Source organism: Lichenostomus cassidix, chromosome 7 (genome assembly GCF_008360975.1).
Source record: "Lichenostomus cassidix isolate B80296 chromosome 7, HeHo_3.0, whole genome shotgun sequence".
NCBI lineage: Eukaryota > Metazoa > Chordata > Aves > Passeriformes > Meliphagidae > Lichenostomus > Lichenostomus cassidix.
In genome coordinates, this window is record NC_139488.1 from 32,990,026 (window position 1) to 33,009,936 (window position 19,911).

General features: G+C 37.0%; 1 protein-coding gene across 1 annotated transcript in view; it reads right to left on the reverse strand.

Annotated features, from left to right (window-relative positions):
* The window catches only part of LRP1B (LDL receptor related protein 1B), a 613,981-nt gene that overhangs the window by 34,329 nt on the left and 559,741 nt on the right, over positions 1 to 19,911 (reverse strand). Inside the window, exons 78-83 of the mRNA XM_085067137.1 lie at positions 15,458 to 15,681; positions 15,093 to 15,199; positions 13,277 to 13,393; positions 11,516 to 11,689; positions 10,872 to 10,997; positions 4,381 to 4,545 (exon numbers count right to left, since the gene is read on the reverse strand). Of these exons, the coding sequence (XP_084923263.1) occupies positions 4,381 to 4,545; positions 10,872 to 10,997; positions 11,516 to 11,689; positions 13,277 to 13,393; positions 15,093 to 15,199; positions 15,458 to 15,681 (913 nt within the window). The remainder of the gene's footprint in view (positions 1 to 4,380; positions 4,546 to 10,871; positions 10,998 to 11,515; positions 11,690 to 13,276; positions 13,394 to 15,092; positions 15,200 to 15,457; positions 15,682 to 19,911) is intronic.

The window sequence follows — 19,911 nt, forward strand, 5'->3', positions numbered from 1 at the left end:
GTGTACCAGTTAGCTTAGTTAATGTGTTTGAGACATTAACGAACTAGTGCAGCAACATTTTTATTTTAAACTACATGGAGAAACAAAGTGTATTTTTATGGTTACATTGACGTTTTTCCAAATTCCCATTAATTTGGCTTACTGGAAAGTGTTCCTTATTACACCCAAACTTTTAATTACATGTCTCAGATGTGTACTTTTAATTAACTGATGACATTTTCTTTGTTCAATTATTGTAGTTCAATACAACTGTCGTAAACTTATAAATTTTAATTAAAGCTGCTCCAATCTCTGGCTATATAACGTTCACATAGGAATTTGCCAAAAGGCTTAGCAGTAAGTAAGCCAACAGTGAATAATCCCTGAATTGCCAGTGGGATTTGTTTAACAAATTAACATTTGTGTGCAGATAATGAGGTTCTACAACTTAGCACATCCAGCAAAGATTTAGCACAATCATGTTATAAAAAATTAGTAATACTCTGCAATTTACTTAATTAGTTATCACATTACTATTCTATATTAGGTGGGGAAAGAGAAGAGGATTTACACATTCACTAGAACACACACATTCACCAGAAGAATATTTTGTATGCTGCATCATTTTATTTGGATCAGAATATGAGGCAAGGTTCATTCCCAGGAAATCTCCTTGTTTTTTAAGTCAGAAGTGAACAGTAAGGAAATTCCCTGACTCCTGGAGAAGCTTCCAGCTGTGGAGATCCTTCAGAAGCATCATCCCATGAGGCTAAAATTGCTGGCAGTCCCTAAACTCTCCAGAGGCCATGTGTGTAAAACCACACTAGTGAGGTTGACTGCATCAAAGCTGTTTGAGTAGAAAATGTGAGAATTGACAAAGGGCAACCAAAGCCTCCAAGAAAGAGAGGGCCAAGCAAGCTGAAATGATCATAAGTCATTCATATTTTGCAGATGGGTTCAGTCTGGCACTTCCACACATACGGCTTCTGCAACTTCCAGAGGAAAAATCTTCATCATTTTGAACAAAAATACACTTTAAAAAAAGGAAAAACTGGGAAAATATGTGGAACTTGATTGCATGGGTTCAGCAGGTCAGTTTGGTGAGTCAGTTGTAGCATGGATGAGAAGTGTGACTGCTGCTTTTTGAGGAGGTGTTTGAGGGCACTGTGCTACAGCAGGAAAAGCACAGACAGCAACAGCACAGCAGATCAAAGTGAAATGATACTGAGCCAACTTAATTTCAAAGCAGTAATCTTATACTTTACAGAATTTGAGGGAATTGTTTACCAAAATGAATTTACTATAAACCAGTTGGAAGACAGAGACTCTTGTAGACCTGGTTTAGTGATGGACCTGGCAGAGCTGGGTTAAGGGCTGGGCTCAACCTTAGAGGTCTTTTCCAATTTTAATGATTCTATTGCTATCAGACAGACCAACCTGGTAGGACAAAGTGTAAATCTAGACAAAATATAATGGTGAAGTTCTAAAACCATTAAGGAAAAACAGAGCAGTTCCTGGTAATAAAGAGCCTTTTCACTCCTACATGTAGAAATGTGCAAGAATAAAGTAACTCACAGACTACCAACTCTGACATGAGCCTGACAGAGCAGGGCAGCCCTGCCTGGAAGGCTGAGACAAGGAGAAGGAATTGCTCTGGTCTGGATCTTATATCCTCAGTCCAACTGCAAATACGAATTCTCTGCCCAGTTCAAGGACTGAAGGACACACAGCGCTGTATTTGACTGGAAAGAGGAAATGGTTGTTGCAAAAACACTCAAGCAATTAAGTTTTCTTGACTTAATTACATTTTTCAATGCTTTTGGGGAGTCCAGTGTAACTCCTCTCTGTAAGATGCACAACAGCCTTACTATATCATGGATAAGATTAAACTGTGATAAGGGGCATCTCACTGGCATGCTAGTTTGTTTCAGTAACACACGATTTATGGGCTGATATAGATAAGAAATCCAGCCTGATAAGAAAGAGAGATTTCCTCTTAATAGGATATTTACAGGGTCCAGAGGCTAGGCATGCAACGAAGATGAGATGCACATCAACCTGAAAACTTTATCTGGAAATACTGGATGGAGTCACTGTGATTTAGAAAGATGTAAAGTCTTTTTTCCACATTTCCAGCACACAAAAGTTATGGTGTGGGCTTCAAGGCATGGCTACCCTCATGAATTGGAAATGGCAGATAGGACATCTGGTTAACTTGAAATATGATCCTTAAAAATGTGATGAAACCTAGGGGAGCCAGCACAGCAGAAGAATATTCCTATCAGCAGAATGCCCAGGAACAGCCATGAGAACCAGCTCTGTGCTGGTCTCACCTCTTAAAGGCACACTTTGGTCATGTGTGGTCATGATGCAATAAACCTTAGCTGCTTTTAAAGGTTCAGATTCCCCCAAATCAGGCAACTGAACAACGAAATGTGGTGACATCCATGCTGGCCCTCCTGATGCACCTTAGTGCTGACATGTCACTACATTTAGGACCTAGAATCAGGGTGATTCCTGCATCCCCAGAATGATTCCTGCCCTCCCAGAATGATTCCTGCCCTCCCCAGGCTGATTCCTGTCCTCCCAGAATGATTCCTGCATCCCCAGAGCCACTGCAGCAGCTGGGCTATGCTAAGAACTGAAACATATTGTAGACCCTGCTGATATCTCTCCTCTACCCACTGGTGACAAAACCTACTGCACTAATTGTTTCAGCAAGGCTGAGAGATTTCAGAGGCTGGATTTAGCAGGAAGATGTGAAATTAAAAATATCCATGCAATGGCATAGCTGTGTGAGCACAGCAAGTGGGAGCTGCCTGGGAGAGGGAAAACAAACTGCTGGAGGTGAGTGAGCCCTGTGGCTACTGCCAAAAGAAAGGGATTAAATAAAACCCTGGGGTCTCTGCAGGACTCACAACAGAGCTGAGTTCCAGGAGCCAAGTTATTAATTTTATTAAGCCTTTTAACCCCACAAAAGAATCAATTAGATGCCAGACATGTAAAAATGTGGGAATAAACATCCTCTTTTCAGATGATGTGGAAGTTCTGCTCACCACTTAAACCATCACTTCCATTCACTGGCACATCCTCACTTAGCATCTATTGATCTCACTGCATTGATAAAAATCACTGCTTATCATTTGTGTCAGCGGTTCCATCAGCTGCTAGGAGCAGTTTAAAGTACAATGAATCAACTTCCAGTACAAGTAATTCTCATTTTCTGATATTTAGTCATTATTATGAACAACATTATTAACCCTCAACTACTCAGAACTGAAAGAAAAAATTACTAGCCCTCCATTCACTTGGAATTTTGCCACCACATCTCAGCCAGCAAGAGGAGGCTGCAGAGGAGCCAAGTGGGGTGAAATTACCAAACTACAGAGGCTAAAGTTAATTAGTAAGGAGTGCTGAGGAAATCTTTACAATCCAAGCCCCTCTGCCACAGAGACTCAGATACATAATTCTGCATTACAGGGAAGAATCTCTGTGCTGAACAGTCACAAACTTCTCAAGGTCAGGTGCCTGGAGTTTTCTCTCAGAGATCAGCATGTTGGTCACTTCATCACACAGGAGAAAATGATTCACAACCTCTTAAGCAGCTGAAAGCTTCTGAGAAGAAGAGGCAGCAAACTCTTCTCCAGCTGTTCTACTTTGAATCAAATATTTAAATATTCCTTGAAGCAGAAAATAGAGTTCTACTTCTCCTTTCTCACAAAATTGCTGCATTTAGAACACTTCTTTTAACACTTTTCCTCTCTAGCCCAAACATTATGCAAGATACGAAAGCTTATGTGTGAGGGACAGAGATCAACTGTCAAATTCCCACTTTTTAACAGGATAATCCCCCCGAACCTAAGAAATGAATTTCAAATTCCTTCAGGAAAATGAAGGATGAAGTTCTCATCAACGAAGTCTTCTTGAGAATTAGATGAGTAAAATTCCTATTTGGTGAACTCCAGTGAGACAAAGGTAAACATATTTAAGAGGTGACATATTTAAGAAAATGTCTGTTTACACACATAAATTTAGGGGGGGAATTGATATAAATTGAGAGATAAAGATGTAAGGACTTGTTGCAGATGTAGTTGGAACAGACATTTTTCTTTACAATTCCCCTGGTACACCTCAACATGTGAGTCTTTACATTGAACATTTACTGATATGCTCCCTGGTATGCATTTAATTATTTAATATTAATTGTGCTGAAACACCAAGAGAAGTGAATGAAAAGCCCTATGGATTACAAAGAATATGTATGGAATATGCTGCCATTTTCCCACATTGTTTAAGTACAGGCGAAGCAAATAACAGAGAGAAAAAAAATTACAAAAATAAATAAATTCAAACATTTAATGCAGGTGTAACAGAAAGATAGAGCTGTTCAGAAATACTTACCAAGGAGAGAGGCCCCACAGGTTCCTCCATTCTGGCAGTAGTTGTAGCAATGGTTGGTTTCACACCTCTCACCAGAGTAGCTTGGCCAGCAGTGGCATCGAGGATCTCCTTTCTCATTTATGATGCACTTCCCTCCATTCTCACAGGTTAATTTACAGCTGTCATCTGCAGCAAGAGCACACACAGAGCAATTCAACAAGCCCAGCTTCATGGAAGTGGCAAAACAGAACCTTGCCGCTTAGAACAGCCACAGAACTCTATCAGTGTGGGGAAAATGCCACTTTTCAAAATGGAGAAAGTAAAGTATCCTTTCTGTTTCCATGAGGATAGAAATAAACCACATTTTGGGGACCATCAGCCCTGGAAAAGCTGTAGGGTTGGTGGGAGCTCTTGCATGGCACAGGGAAGTTGACCTCGCTAGGATCTAAGTTAGCAATGATAGGATCAATTCTTGTTCAAAACTATAATTCCTAGTTTGAGAATTGTACCTTTCTCAAGTTAAGCTGAAACTAGGCAGAAAATCTCAGTTACTGTGGTGGACTGACTGGCAAACCATTATTTAATGAGTTTTACAATAAAAATACGAAATCCTGCTTGCACTTAATTTTTTGGTATCCACCCTGGATATCTACAATTGCTGCAACAAAGCTACTTTGTGTTTGGGAGTTTGAGGATGCTTCAGTGTTTTATTTATTTGGGAGGTTCATTAAATCCTTTGATGTTCCATGAACCGTTCCTCGGTTCCTCATTACAGAAGTTGTTTGAATGGATAATGTAGCATATCTTATTGGAGACAAGGTCTATTTTTGTTTTGCTTATCTTATCTGTTTTACTTATCATTAGTCATGAGCTTATGGAGCAGAACTTGGTAAAAACAGAATAAATAACAGTGAAGTACAGACAACTGCTCATTTTTATGAACCTTTCTGATGGTGCATTAAAAACATGTTCTATTTCTTTTTCAGAGCGATTCCACAGAATTAAGACATAAAATTTGAAAGAAAAATATGGAAATTACTACTGATTTTGTTCTCTGTGAAACATTTTAAATTCAAGAGTTTCAATATGACTCTGATATGAAACAGAGAAATGGTAGTACAGCAATTTTGGACTTTCAATAAGCTAAGAAAGGGAATTGAAAGATGCAATGGATAAGCCAGCTTTCAAATAGTATATTAGGCTTGAACAATATAGGGAGTTTCATGCTGCTGCTTTGTTGTCTGGAGGTAAATACAAGAAATAAATTACATGGATTCACATCAACTGAGTACAAAAGGGGATCAGATGCCTTTGTGTGGGAGACATGAGCAGAACAGACCTACATGAGAACATAGGAAGGAAAGGAATACAGGAGAAAAACACAGAAGAATTAGTATAAAAAGCTGAATACAGTAAATTTGAATTACTGAATAAAGACTGAAAGAAGAGGTAAGAAGAGCTCTACCAAGTACCCACTCCTGGAACAAAGTTTTTAAAGAAACAAAATCAGAAAAGTTTCTAACTTCAGTCTTCAATGCTGCTCTGAGCTTGCTGAACTTGGACTTAAAGACCTCTCAGCTGCACTTTTCACTTTTGAGATGACAGAGGTGAATCATCTCACTTATCCTAACCCCAGCCTAGCTACCAAATCTCTCTAACATGAAAGAAAGAAAGAAAGGATTACAGATCATGCAATTTTACATATTCTCTCCTAATACGGATATTTAGTCTTCTACTGCCTTGATTTGCCCATTTCAATCTTAACATCTTTAATACTTAATCAGATAATTTTGGTTTGCCATTTCTTTTATGTTTTTCTTCCCAATGAAACTGTTTGACACAAACATTAATAGACTTTGGCTTATCAGCTTCATCTTTGACTCTGTCCTTTTACTGGAAGCAAAAGGAAAATCTTACAAAGAAGAAACACAGATAAAACAGCAAATCAAAGCTTTATGAACTCTACTGGTATTTTTTTTCTTTCACTTCAATTATTTTATATTCCATTCCTCTCTTTCCACTTACACATGACACACATCTTTTACTGGCATTTCTAGAACAACCCCAACTCTTTCTTGAGAAAAATGCATCTTTTTGCTATTTTCTCTCTTTTGAAGTATCCACCAGTTTCTGGACTAGACAAGCTAAATGGGGAGATGATGCTACAGAGCACAAAGTTCAGGACCTACATTCTTTTGGACAAGAACAGTTTCCCTCCCCACAGTGGAAAATATTCATCTCATGGGGCAGAAAGATATTTGCTCTTGGCTCTCCCCTGGTCAAAGGTGTAGCTCATTCTGTACTGAGCTGAATGCACCTCATAAAGACAGAGAGCAGAGTTCTAATGTTGAGGTGAACTTCTATAAATCTTCTGTCTTGGTAACTGCCAATTTTCCATACACTTAAAAGTGTCAGAACAAGTTGTTTTCCCCAAATTTTGTCTGAATGCTGTGAGACATTTGCTACTCTTTGTTTTCCCTGCACATTTTTTTTTTTTCACTTTAAAAAAAATCTGTTTGCTTTACAATATTAAAAGGAAGAGAATAGCTAAGAAAAGGATGCACAGTAGGAAAAAAACTGACACCTATTTTCTTCTGTACTGGGAAACACCAATCCCTACACTAACCCCTTTTCAATGCAGAAAAAATGCTGTAAACGGAAGATTTTTTTTTTTTTCAAACAAGAAGCAGATTTCTGTATGACCCTTTTTTAAAATTTTTTTTTGGTATCTAAGAAGGCTGAAAGGAGGACAGCCCCCAAGAAGATAGCATGGATCAAAGTGCTGAAGCTCTTCCTCCCTGAGGCAGACTTTGGGGTTGAAAAAGAAGGTACACAGGGATGAACCTCACCCTCCACAGCCAAAGCAATTCTCTGCCTGCACCTCTGCATGCAGTGGGCAACTCCCCACAGAAACATGCTGAGGGAAGCAACATGATAAATTAAATGTTCCATCTCTGTTCAGAAGCAACATCAGTTCTGAGTCTTTGTCATTTTTCCTCAGGCTTTCCATTCAAGCAAAAGAGCAGAAATATTCCCCTCTTAGGAGGGAAGTGCTGAATGTGAGGCTCCAGAGCAGGGAACTCTTGGAAATGTTCATTACTCCTGCTCATTCAGCTGTGGGACACAATGTCTTCCTCCACTGCAAGTCTCTCCATTTTCATCCTCTGGGCACATTTTTAGCTTCATTGTGCTACAGACAATTAGATACAAGAAATCTAGTGCATGCAAATCCAGGGGTCTCTTTTAGGAAAAAGAGGTGGTACTCTGCTCATTGGAAAACTAAAGGGTAGCTTCTAAATTGATAAAAAGTCCAGCCTGTTGTAGTCAATAAATAAACCCCAAAAGAACTCTGCTCTGTCAGTCCCAATCACCCAGGGAGAAATGAGATGGGAGCTCATCTAAGAACACACTGGAGCTTGTTTTCATTTTGTTATAAAAAACATTCTGAAGGATGCAACAGACCCATATGTTGTAATAACTCCAGCCTGGAACTCCAAATCAAAGCCAGACGTTTTTTCTCATCAGTTGCTCGGGGTGCTGGTGAAACAGCTGTCTGAGGCAATCTGCATTCAGCCTCACAGAAAGCCACCGAGGATGCAATATTTAAAATTCCTCACGTAGGACTCATGATGGAAAATCCACTCAATGGACCAAGCCAAGAGTGATATTACTCAGAATTGTAGGACTTAGCTAAATTTCTTCTTATTAAAAAACAAAAAGAAAAAAAAAGGAAAAAGCATAACAATCCAATGAATAAGAATCTGAGTTTTTGGGATACAGCACAAGGAACAGAGCAAGACTGAGATTACCTTCCAGTCATCAACCTTTATGGTAGACAGACCAAGGAGAAATTGAATTGAACTGGAGACAGCTGTCCCATTTGACTCTGCCAAGTCATGGGAATCTGTCCCTAGTTTCCTCACTACATTGTAAAAGACACAAAAAACACTCACTCAAAGACATTAAAAAATATCATGAATATTCAATATACTACTGTTTTCCATTGTAACTTGAATTATATATTATTCAAAAAGTACAGTTCAGCCCTATTAGTTCTTGATATCCACAATTACTACTAATTTCTGAAAGTAAAAGCCTTCTCAAATGACGTGAAATAGCCCAGAACACCTCCCTGCATGAGTGGCATCACTACAAGAGACTTAAAAATCTGAGTTTTCAGCTCCGTAAATTAGTGTCAGTATTTTGCTGAACATGTAAAATATAACATATATGAATTATTGCAGCATATCCACTACAGAGAGATTGCATTGTGATCAAACCAGCAAAAAAACCAAAAGAATGCATCAGTGAAAAAGTGTTGCACAGATTCTCATATCTCAAATTACAATCCTTCAGGTCTTTGTTCTTTCAGGAACAAACCAGAAGACCACCAAAATCAACAGGAATATTTTGACTGACTTTGAATCAGGATTTTATTGCATACCAACAAAAATATGGCTGCATAACCTCCCTTTGGATTGTTAGGTCATCCTTCAACAATACATGCTTGAGTAAGGCAGGAGTTTCTGTTCTGGGTCACTGACATCAATAACTGTGCCAAAAATGCTCTGAATAATTGCTTTAAACAAGGTGAATGTATGTAGTCTGGAATATTTCATACACATTTTCTAGATCTTCATCAGAGAAGGAATGGAAAACTGCAGCTACTAATTTTTATTCCCTAGTGTATAACCTCCTGAAGGAAAAGAACTTGATTTCTAAATTGACTTTTCTTTTGTTTGCAGGTTACTGGTGATCTATTATTGGCAAGTAGACTGTCAGTCAGCTTTTAGTTATGAACTGTATCAGTTCAAGATGCTGATTTGGGGTCAACTCTGATCTTTCCAGGAATCTCTGCTGGTCCTAGGAAGCTTAGGTGGAGTGTCAGCAAGAGACAAATGTTTAACATCCACTTACACAGTTTTAAAAGAAAAAAAAAATCACAACAGTGCGAAAGAATTATCAGAAAGTACTATGATACAGAAGTTTGCTTCGATTCATAATTTATAATCTGTGATACTACAAAACCTGCAATCTACTATTACAAAAATAATGTACATGGAAAAAAAAAATGGAAGAAAAAGCCTACACTAGACATAACTTGAAATATAATTGTAAACAAAAGGCTAAGAAACACTTATTCAGCAGCCCTTTAAAAAGTCATAATAGATATTGCAGCTGTGGGAAGGTACTGAAAATTATCAATATATTAAAAATGCTTCTCTAGGCATTTTCTGTCTATACATAAAAATTTATAACAAGTCATTTAAAAACCTCTTCATATCTTTAATAAAAATACATCTTCCTGAAAACATTACTGTGGCATAATCATTTTCCCACCAGCAAAAATGGAGCATTACTGAAATTATGAGCTCAAATTGGTGCAAGTCAGCAGTGAAAAACAAAATTCTTTTATTTGGCCATTCTTCAACACCTAAGTAGTTACTATGGGTAACCTGAAATAATTTTTAGGAGGTGTTGTAACAGCAGAAATTCTTGAGAAGTATCCACCTGAGATGGACAAAGAGCTGACACTTGGAGGGGTAGGGAGTGTGTTCAGACTGATTTGTGTCCAGTTGGACAGTTTTATTAATACCCCATCAAGAACCACTAAAACACAGCTCTGTTAATTTAATATTTAAAGCCTAGGCAGTATAGATCAGTGAGATTTTCTCCAGAGAATTATGACATTTCAGGTAAATTAATTTAATTGCTAAATTGAGCACTTTAAGCACTGAGGATCTCACCAAAATATCCATCACTTACCCTTCTGAGCCTGGAATTAAACATCAAAAAAACATCCTAATACATAGAATACACACAAGAAATGCTGTTCTGTGATTTCTAGAACATTTTAAAATTCAAGCTGGCTAAGAAGTCATTCCAGCAGTCTGAGCACCTTAGGTTTGGCCTAAATTAGAGTGAAGAAAGTTTTAAATTACTTAATAATCTCCTTTGAAAAAGATTCCTTCCCCATCCCTAAAATACAGCAAGATCTTAGAGGCTCTTTTCCCATGAAATCTGCTTTCCCATGTCTCAGTATTAGTCATTATAGATGCTACCAAAAGATAGAATTTTAGACAAAAATGCTGCAGGTTTTTTCATTTCTTTGTTGCTCCAAAGTCAATATTATTTGCTATATTGCTCTCTGCCTTTTCAGCATTGCTGCAGTGTTTTTTTCTCCTAAATGGCTCTTGTTTGATTTGGGATCCAAAACATTTCAGAGCTTTTCAAACTTCTTTTGGACAATATTTATAACCATTCACTTTTAAGTATCTTTTTGTATTAGTTAAACTGAAAGCTCATTTTTCATTTTGGTGAATATCAGCAGGAGGGTTATTTTTTGGAATCAGGGATTTTGTTTCTTCACATTTCCTTTGCATTTCAACAAAGTAATGTGTACATTGAACAACATCACAAAACTCTGGACTTGCAGCCAGCCTGGCCTTTTGCAATGACAAAAACTGACCAAATGTTTATTTTCTGCTTCTTCTGCACTTTTCCATACCTACCTAAGAGGCTCTGATCAATACATGTTCCATTCATCAATGATTTTCCTTCTGGACAAGCACATGTTGCACCAGAAGGGTTCAGTAAACAAATGAATTCACATGTCAGGTCCAAGCATGGATTAGGCACTGTTTAAAAAGAGAAAAATATTAGAAATTTTTATTTTTTTAATTCAAAGAATTGAGAACTATGTTCCAAAGCTGAGACAAATAATCAGAAATAAAAATTTTGGCACACTTCCAATTTCCAGGATACCAGCAGCCTGAAGTCCATGAACATTCCCTCAAACAGCAGTGCAAGAAGGACAGAATTTATTCCATTAACAAAAATGTATTGGTAATATGGTGTAAAAATTTGATCTGCTTCTGGCTAGAGGGATTTTTATTCATCTCTCTTCTAATTTTTTTCATATCTCATTTACAGTGCAGGTATAAAAGACATTTGTGTACAAATTTGTCCAGCGTCGTCTCAAATGAAGGAAAACACATCAAATAACCTAAATCAAAATTATACCATGAAATATGACTAAACCTATTTCCAGTTTGTGCAATCAGGCTCTGCTTTTATATTTACACAACTTGGTTACTTTTCCCCCCCTGAGGTGCAAGTGCTCAGTATTGAGTTTACAGTGATTATGCTTACTCACAGTCCATCTGTTTGTAGCGGTGAAAAACCAAGGCACTTTTTGCTTTATCAACATCCACACTCAGATATTCTACAAGGCTCCTGCCAAACTTGTGCACTCGAAAGGCACCATTTTTAGGGCCTGCTCCATAGATGTAATCCTCAAAAATGTCAATTCTGTGTGGATGCAGTAAACCTTGAATGAAAAATGGATAATAAATACAAATATACATCCGTAAACAAGTAACAAAAAACTCTGTTTTAATAAAAAACTTCAATTTAATTACTATGATTACCACCACATTATCATTCAGACAGCTTGTTTTGTCCCCACCAACACTGCCTTTAAAAAAAGCAATCTGCCTAAAAGGAACTCTTCCCAGACCACTTAAATTTCAAGCTTTTTATTAGCTTTCCACACACTTGAGCCTCAGAATTGGCTGATCATTGAAAACCAGGGAAATTCTGTAGCAACAACTCACTAATTAGAACATGCTTGTTCTACCTTAGGTACAACACTTTAACTAGATGTATGTGACAAGGAAGAAACAGCTAATTTTGCTTTACATCAAAGAAATTATTCTGACAAAACATTTCTTCAGCTCCTTCCTAACATATCTGAACTGCTATGTTTTGTACTACACTTATTTTAATTCATACTTAGTGCAAAATAAATTGTTAACTCTGCCAATTTGTCATTTTTTAAGAGCTCTGAGGGCCTATTAGACAACCAGTTGGATTTTCTGTGTATAAATGGCTGCAAAATTCCACATTTACCCCTCTAACAAGGCAATGGCTTCTAACTACAACTTCTTTGCCTGAGATGCAGCTCTTCTTGAAGCCATAAAAAACCAGAATCTACCATTCCTTGTGATACCTTGCTCCTACTATTTTCTCCATTTACTCTAAAAATGGGTTTGTATTTCCGTTGTATTTATTTAATTAAATTCATCTATCAGCCTTTATTTCTTCCTACTGGTATTCCATGCTATCAATAGTTGGTACTCAATATTTTATTTTCACAAAAATATGTATGAATTGTAATTAATTATTTTATGCTTGTTTAATTCAATAGGTTGGAGTTTTTAATCTTGTTGCAAAGCAATTTCTAAATTCCCCAATTTTCCTTTGGTTAAAGGGGTTAAAACACTTAATAATACCAAATATTACCCTGAGGATTCTCCAGAACCAACTGCCCACTAAGCAAGCCTCCCCAAAAGCTCCCTTTCAAATATTTTTAATGCATTCCTTCTTTTCTCCTCAAATTTCATAAAATTTACTTAACAAATAATTAAGTATTATTAACAAAAAAAAAAAGCCATTGTGCAACTCTATGAAAACAGTTTGCTTAATAAGAATCTCTTTTCTCACCAAAGGAACTTTCCTCATTCCCATTCTGTTAGCAGAATTCTGTGATTACTCACTGACCTGGAAGTCAAGCCCATTATTTCTCCCAGAACTGATTGAGATCAGCTGTTCTACAACCCCAAAAACCCCCATTCAGTGCAAGTCCAAGCCTAAATATTAACCACAATCTTACTCAATAATACCTAAACTTGGAGATCTGCACATATTGTTGAATCTTTTCTCCCTTAGGGTAGTTTCATTAGTTTATCTTAAAGGTAAAATTATCTTCCACATTTGTTTAGATAATATTTGAAGCATTGGCTAACAAAAGCACAAGATATTATGTAATAACCACTGATTTTTGCTTTCATAGTTTCCCTGGATAGTGAAACTTCAGCCAAATGAAATAAAATAGGAATAAAATAGTTCTCCATACCTTGTTTTGTGCTCACAGACACAACTGAACCAGAACCATCAAAAAGGACACTGCCAATGACAGATAATTCAAAATCAGCCCAGAACAAGCGCTGGCTGAACTGATCGACTACGAGACCTACAAAGGAGATAAAGTTCAAAGAGGTCTATGAAACCTGAAAAGAAATTAATATTTTTATGTAACTGTACACTTTTGTTTCATTTATTGTCTTATTTACATACAAAATATTGTGACAATGAAAAAACTTGACTGGAAACCAAGGAGCATAAAATATAACAACTCCCACTTACATCTTCCCCTTGGGACAACCATGGTTTTTTACTTTCCTTACTTTACTCTGCCAAGGTCAGCACCTTTTCTAACCCATTCTCCTCAGCAGGTAAGGATATTAATACCAGGTGGGAATTAAACATAGAATCCAATCCTCTAACCTGTTCTATACACAAAAATCTAGTCTGTCCATTGCACTTGTGTGCTCATGTGTTAAAACCAAGGCATTCAGAATTCCCAGTCTTTGTAACCTATCCTGTTTCCACACATATTTAATTCTGTTCTCTTTTTTATCACCAATACTTCACATGCAGAATTGAAATTAGATTATTTTAATTACATTACGCTGCAAGACTTAAAGAGCAATATTAGCAGATATATACACAGATTCATCTATATATGAAAAGAAAACAAAAGAGAATGAGAGACAGAATTATCACTACCCTGCCTCTAGGCAATAATTAAATAGTTAAATCTAGTAGTCCATGTTTCATAGAGGAAGATTAAATGGTTAATATGACATTTTAGACCATGCAAAAAACTTCAGCCTGAAGAAAATGTTGGAACCATAAAATAATTTCATTCTGAGCTTTTGAAGTTGCAGTGCATCTTTAATAAGAATGGGAAAAGATATTTCTTCTTCCTATTTATTTGAGTAGGTAAGTCAGAAAAAATACATCAAAAGAAATGATACATAACAGCAAAAATACTCCTCTTAAGGTCATAAATTAATCAGCTACAGATAGATGAGAGGAAATGGAGAAAGTCTGACTCACAGAGCAGTGAAATATGTTTACATTTGAAACTCCATTAAAAAGAAACCTCTTTAATAGAAACACTGGGGTATGGCTAAAGAGAATAATTTCTGGTAAAAGGCAATCACAATGTGTCACTTCTGTGTGATACATGGGACCTGTAAGGGGATGTTTCCAAAGCAGTCCCTACTCTCCACATTTAAATTATTCTTTGCATTTTAATGAGAATATTTAAGTAACAGATAATAAATAAATAACAGTCTCCATGTATCTTTCATGGTATCAGAGATAAAAAAAGGATTTATATTTATTTTACACATATAAGACTCCTGTGATAGTCATTTCTATGTAAATCCTATGAAGTCAAGCCCAAATGCTCAAACTCTCACTCCCTCTTATATAAAATAGGAAAGGCATATGTGGTAATAAATTCATGAGCAGTACAAACAATATTAGCAAAGTCCTATTTGGGAGGAAATATTAAAGGTTTGAACCTTTTCTTTGCATTCCCTCTACAAAGACACGGACCTGTGTTAAATCCCTGACCAAAAAAATTAAAATATTCCATAAACATCTACTTTCTACCGTGAAGTAAAGGAAGGAAAGCACAGAAGGATGTCACAGAAGTGTTTTCAGACAGTAAATGCAGGAAAATTAATTTTGTTGCTTTTGGTTTGTTGGGGTTTTTGGGGTTTTTTTTTTTGGAATGGCTCTTTCTGGAAACTGAGAAACTGAACTCCACAGTGAGTTAGCAAGTACCATGCATTCAGGAAAAATGATAATCTGTTTACCTGTAGGTCTCTGTAAGTTCTTCTGAACCAAAATCCTTCTAAGAGTGCCATCCATAGACGATTCCTCTATGTGAGACCGATCCCCAATAACTGTCCAGTACATCATCCTAAAAGAATTAACCACAAAAATCAGCCTGAATGCCTAAACAGAACCTCAAAACACTTCACTGATACCAAATTATTGTGAGCCTTTCAACACTGCTGGAAGATGAGAGATCTGGGTTTACATCTAGGTAAACTGAGCAGGGCAGTTAAGCAAATGACTTGGAAAAGTTTAGGTGCTTGCACACATAATTTCTTTCCCTTGCTCCATTTTGCAATTTTACCTGAATTACCAACCCAGAGTGATGCTGAAGGACACATACCCCTTTTTGGGATTGACAGCAATGGCATATGGCTCTCCTGCAATGCTGGTGAGCAGCCTGGTGCAGTTGGGTCCATTCAGCTGCCCCACGTTGATGGAGTACCTCAGGCTGGTCCAGTGGGTTGTGTAGTAGCTGAACCAATGCATTCTGGAGTGGTCAGTCCAGTAAATGTTCCCAGCCACCCAGTCCACAGCGATGCCCCTCGGCCTTTTGAACTCTGGGCACTGGAAAGAGCAGAGGTTGCAGTCAGGTTTGTGGGAATGATCTTGCACAGCCACAGATTTGGGTAGTTTTTTACAGTGAGACATTAGAAACACTGAAACATCATGTTGGAGAGGTGTAAACTGCACCTTGCAGCTCCAAGGGATCTGCTCACAGTTCTGCAGTGCAGAAGGACAACTCAGTAGTTCAATTTGTTTTTTCAAGCTTAAGGCTACCCAAATCAAGAAAAAGTCACTTTGGCATCAACTTCTCGAACTACTGATACAGAAGGAGATGAGTGTTATGGGCTGTAATTCAAAACCAAAGGAAAAGGAAGTATTAAAGGAGCATTTTGGGTGTTCCATCCCAAAGCCCTCTGTGAAAACAACCTGTGAGCTCAACCTGAGGTGTGGCTGCCAAGGGGAGAGAAAAATCACTGAATTTAGAAAATGGCACAAAATTCCCTCTGTGTTCATGAAAATTCAGCTTCACATGTAAAAGAGGCTTGACTGATTAGAACATCAAATTTATCAACTGTAGGATCTCCATCATGATTTTACAGTAATCATTAAGACCTAGACCTAAAAATATGGTCCTAAGGATAGATGTTCATATTGGAAGTAGGAGATCAATATGAACAAGTTGCTCTAAAATTTACTGGAATTCCTGCAGAAATGAGTAGCACCTGTAAAACAGGATAACCCAGCTATTTCTAACATTAATTCAGTTTATCAGTAAAAAATTGAAGACCAGAATGAGGTAAATACATATACAATTGTTTGCCTGTTTACCTGAAATGACATCAAGGTAAATTATGAACAAAAATCATATATTCCTCAACAAATGAAGCGATGGGATGCTACTAAGCTACATTACTGAAAACCAGGAAAGAAAATCCTAAAATAACTTGTTTTTCCTCAGGTGTCCCAGTTCCCTGATACCACAAGACATTTGTAGACTATTTTCATCATAAAATAAAGGTCACTTCATTCTCTAGGTGAAATAATAGGACCACAAGGGTGAATTTAGAGGGTTCATTGTTCACAAACTTTTAATTCTGAAAAAATGTCACAGAAGGTGTGTTTTATAGTTACACAGAACCTTGATTTTCTATTTAGATGAATAGCAAAGCAGCAAAATCAATCACTGCATTTACAAAACAGTATTTCTTTAAAAACAGGGTCACAGTTGGTTTCTAAAGTTAAACAAAATATTGTATCATAATTCGTTGGTATGAAATGTAGACAGTGACAGGATACGCTTCAAGAAACACCAGAATTGTGTTTCTTTTTGAGAAATGTAGCATTTGTATATGACAAACTTTTTTTCTTTGTTATTATTCAAGCAACATTCACAGAAAAGCCCAGATACAAAAAAAACCCAAAAATCAAAACGAAACAGAGCCTGGAAAGACCATGATGGGAGTTACGAAGCAGAATGAGAGATCTTTCCCAATTGAACTGTTCTAGAGCAGATGAGACATCCTGAAAGGAACATCCTAAACAGATTCTGGAACAAGGATGGAGTTACTGAGTAACACTGACCCTTTCCCTCAACCAGCCAGGAGAAGTGAAATTCCACTAATGCTGTGGAGAATATTAAAGATTAAATGAAGAATGAGACAAGCAGAAGAAATGGATAGGAACCATCTGGTGTATGTTAGAATTTTAAAATAAAAAGAGAAAGAAACTCACTTGCTGATGCTATGGCTGAGTAATTTCCAGTTGTGCTTGTTAAATTTCAGCTACATCATATTTCTGAGGTCTTATGCACCTTCTCATTCTGTCTGGTAAAATTACTTACTGTAAATGAGTTCCTACCTAATAGCTTATTTGGATTATGCTAATTTTGAAGAATAATTCTGCATACAAAATTAGGCTGAAAATACAGGAAGAAAATCACATTAATATTTTCTACAGTGACTTTAGCCCACTTTGATGCTAAATATAATGTACTACAACTTATTAGAAAAATTGGGGTTTAAAGCCTAATTGCCTTTTACAATTTGGTAGTCTCTGCACAGCTCCACACCATGTCAGCTCAATGACTTTTGATCAGAACTGCTGTCTTCTGTAAATTCTATTGCAAGGTAAAGAATTGATAACAAAAAAACCAACAAAAAAAGAAACAAACAAAAAAAGAAGCTGCAGGAACAACTTGGATCTGGAAAACATTTTCATATAATGGCAGATTACAGATTTTCAACCTCTAAAGTTCAGTTTGAGAGGAGAAAATATGTGGCACATGGAGCAGGAACACATCCCTAAATGACAACTCTAGTTTATATCATAAGCAATGATATATTGCAACTAGAGTTTATATCATAAGCAATATTTTCTCTTTTTTTATTTTGCAGATATTTTTGGTATGAACTTGCTTTGGAACAAAGTAAATGAATGTTTTATTTTGCTTAAGGTTTCTTCATTAAAAAATAATACATTGTCTAACGGTTTATTACTAGAACGGCAAAAAGAAATGAGAAACACCAAAACTTTTAGACTTTTGCCTGCTGAAGCACATTTTCCCTGACAGATGAGTATCCCAGCAGGTGCAGTGATTCACCAAACCACCATTTGTATCACATGGAGTAGATCATTTGTAAATCCCAACCAGCTGACTCCAGAAGAGTCTCCTAAGTACATCAACTTCATCCACAAGGAGTTGTCGCTCTAAGGTAAAACCATAACCTCATGCTATTTAGACAAAACAGCCCAGAATTAGTTGGCATTCCCAGGGATGCACTGCACTCCACTGGGCCCTGGGGGAACATGTGGGGATCTGTCACAAGAGTGGTTAAGGGTCCTTGTGAAGCTCTCAGAGCACTGGGGCTGGAGCAGCCTGCCAAGAAATGACTGAACACACTGCAAAACCTGTGCTCTCCTTCCTGGTAGATGGTATCATGGGTTTAATGCTCCTCTTTTGTCCTCTTCCATAAAATAAAGCACTTGAGCTGAAGTGTGAGGTCACTCTGGGTTGAGCATTCACCTCAGACAACTTCTCCATCTCTCTCCAAAGATTAAGCAGCAAAGAGCTGCTCCAGTTATCACCAACTCACTTGGACTGTCTGAACTCGATTGGGATGAAAATCCTCTTCTGCATCTGTCAATAAACTCTGAAGAGTTGGTATTTACTGTTTCCTTTAATGCTTGAATTTGTACCAGTCTTAAACCCCTTTTCACAGGAAAAATAGGAGAGCTACTTAAAGCTATTCTCTGAGGAAGGCTCTTGATATGCTAATTCCATGGAGCAATTTCAGTTGAGATGGATTTTTGCATTAATGTAATTACCTGAAAATGCAGGTGACTTTGTTCAAGTTTACTGTCCTGATTTACATATCAAAGTCTAGATATAAAAGTTATAATGTAACCTTTGAAAACTTATCCATTAAAAAAACTTGAGCTAAAATTAAGAAACTCTCAAGCTTTTTAAAACCAAATTTCAGGGACAATATTAAAGAAACACCATAAAACCAATTAACCTATTGATCAGCTGCAAATAAGACAACAATATTTGAGTACTAATGAGATAATGCTGGGAAAAAAACTGAATAGTCAGGCACAATGAGAAGCAAATGTTTCCCAAATATAAATGGGAAGTGCCCAAGATATATTCAAATACAGTCTGTGCATTTTCCACATTCAGGTTTGCAGAAAAGCTTTGTGTGGATCAAGCATTGTCACAAGGACCTGCCTGCACTGAAGGGACAGGGGAACATAAAGCACAAAGAAAACATCATTTTTTTCAATACCTTTGAATTTAAAAGGAAGTGACTAAAAAGGACTCTCAGATAGCAGTGAAATAGATATGAAAACCAAAAACTATTTCAGCATATTAGGAAAACAGTAATTCTAATAATATTTTATCTCTATTATTTTAAACAGAGAGACAATGACAAATCAGCTGTGAAAATTTCAACCCCTGGACTACGAAGAAGTCAGAAGGAAGCTTATGCTGAATTTTATGGATCTGTAAGAAAGATCCATTAGAGAGGCTGTGGGTCAGCAGACTGCTCTTATTGCATAAAGCATCTGCAAATTACCCCAAAAAAGAATGAAAATAAATAAATAACAGCACCACCTGCTACTGCAACACTTTGATTTCTCAAGGCTTTACAAGTTCATTACTTTCTAATCATTAACTCAATACAGAGACCTGTTTCTCAGGATTTTTTAAGCACAAATATACAGTGAGAAAAACACCACCAGCAAAATTACTCCAGATCTTCAATTCAAGTATCTTTCTGCAAAACTCAA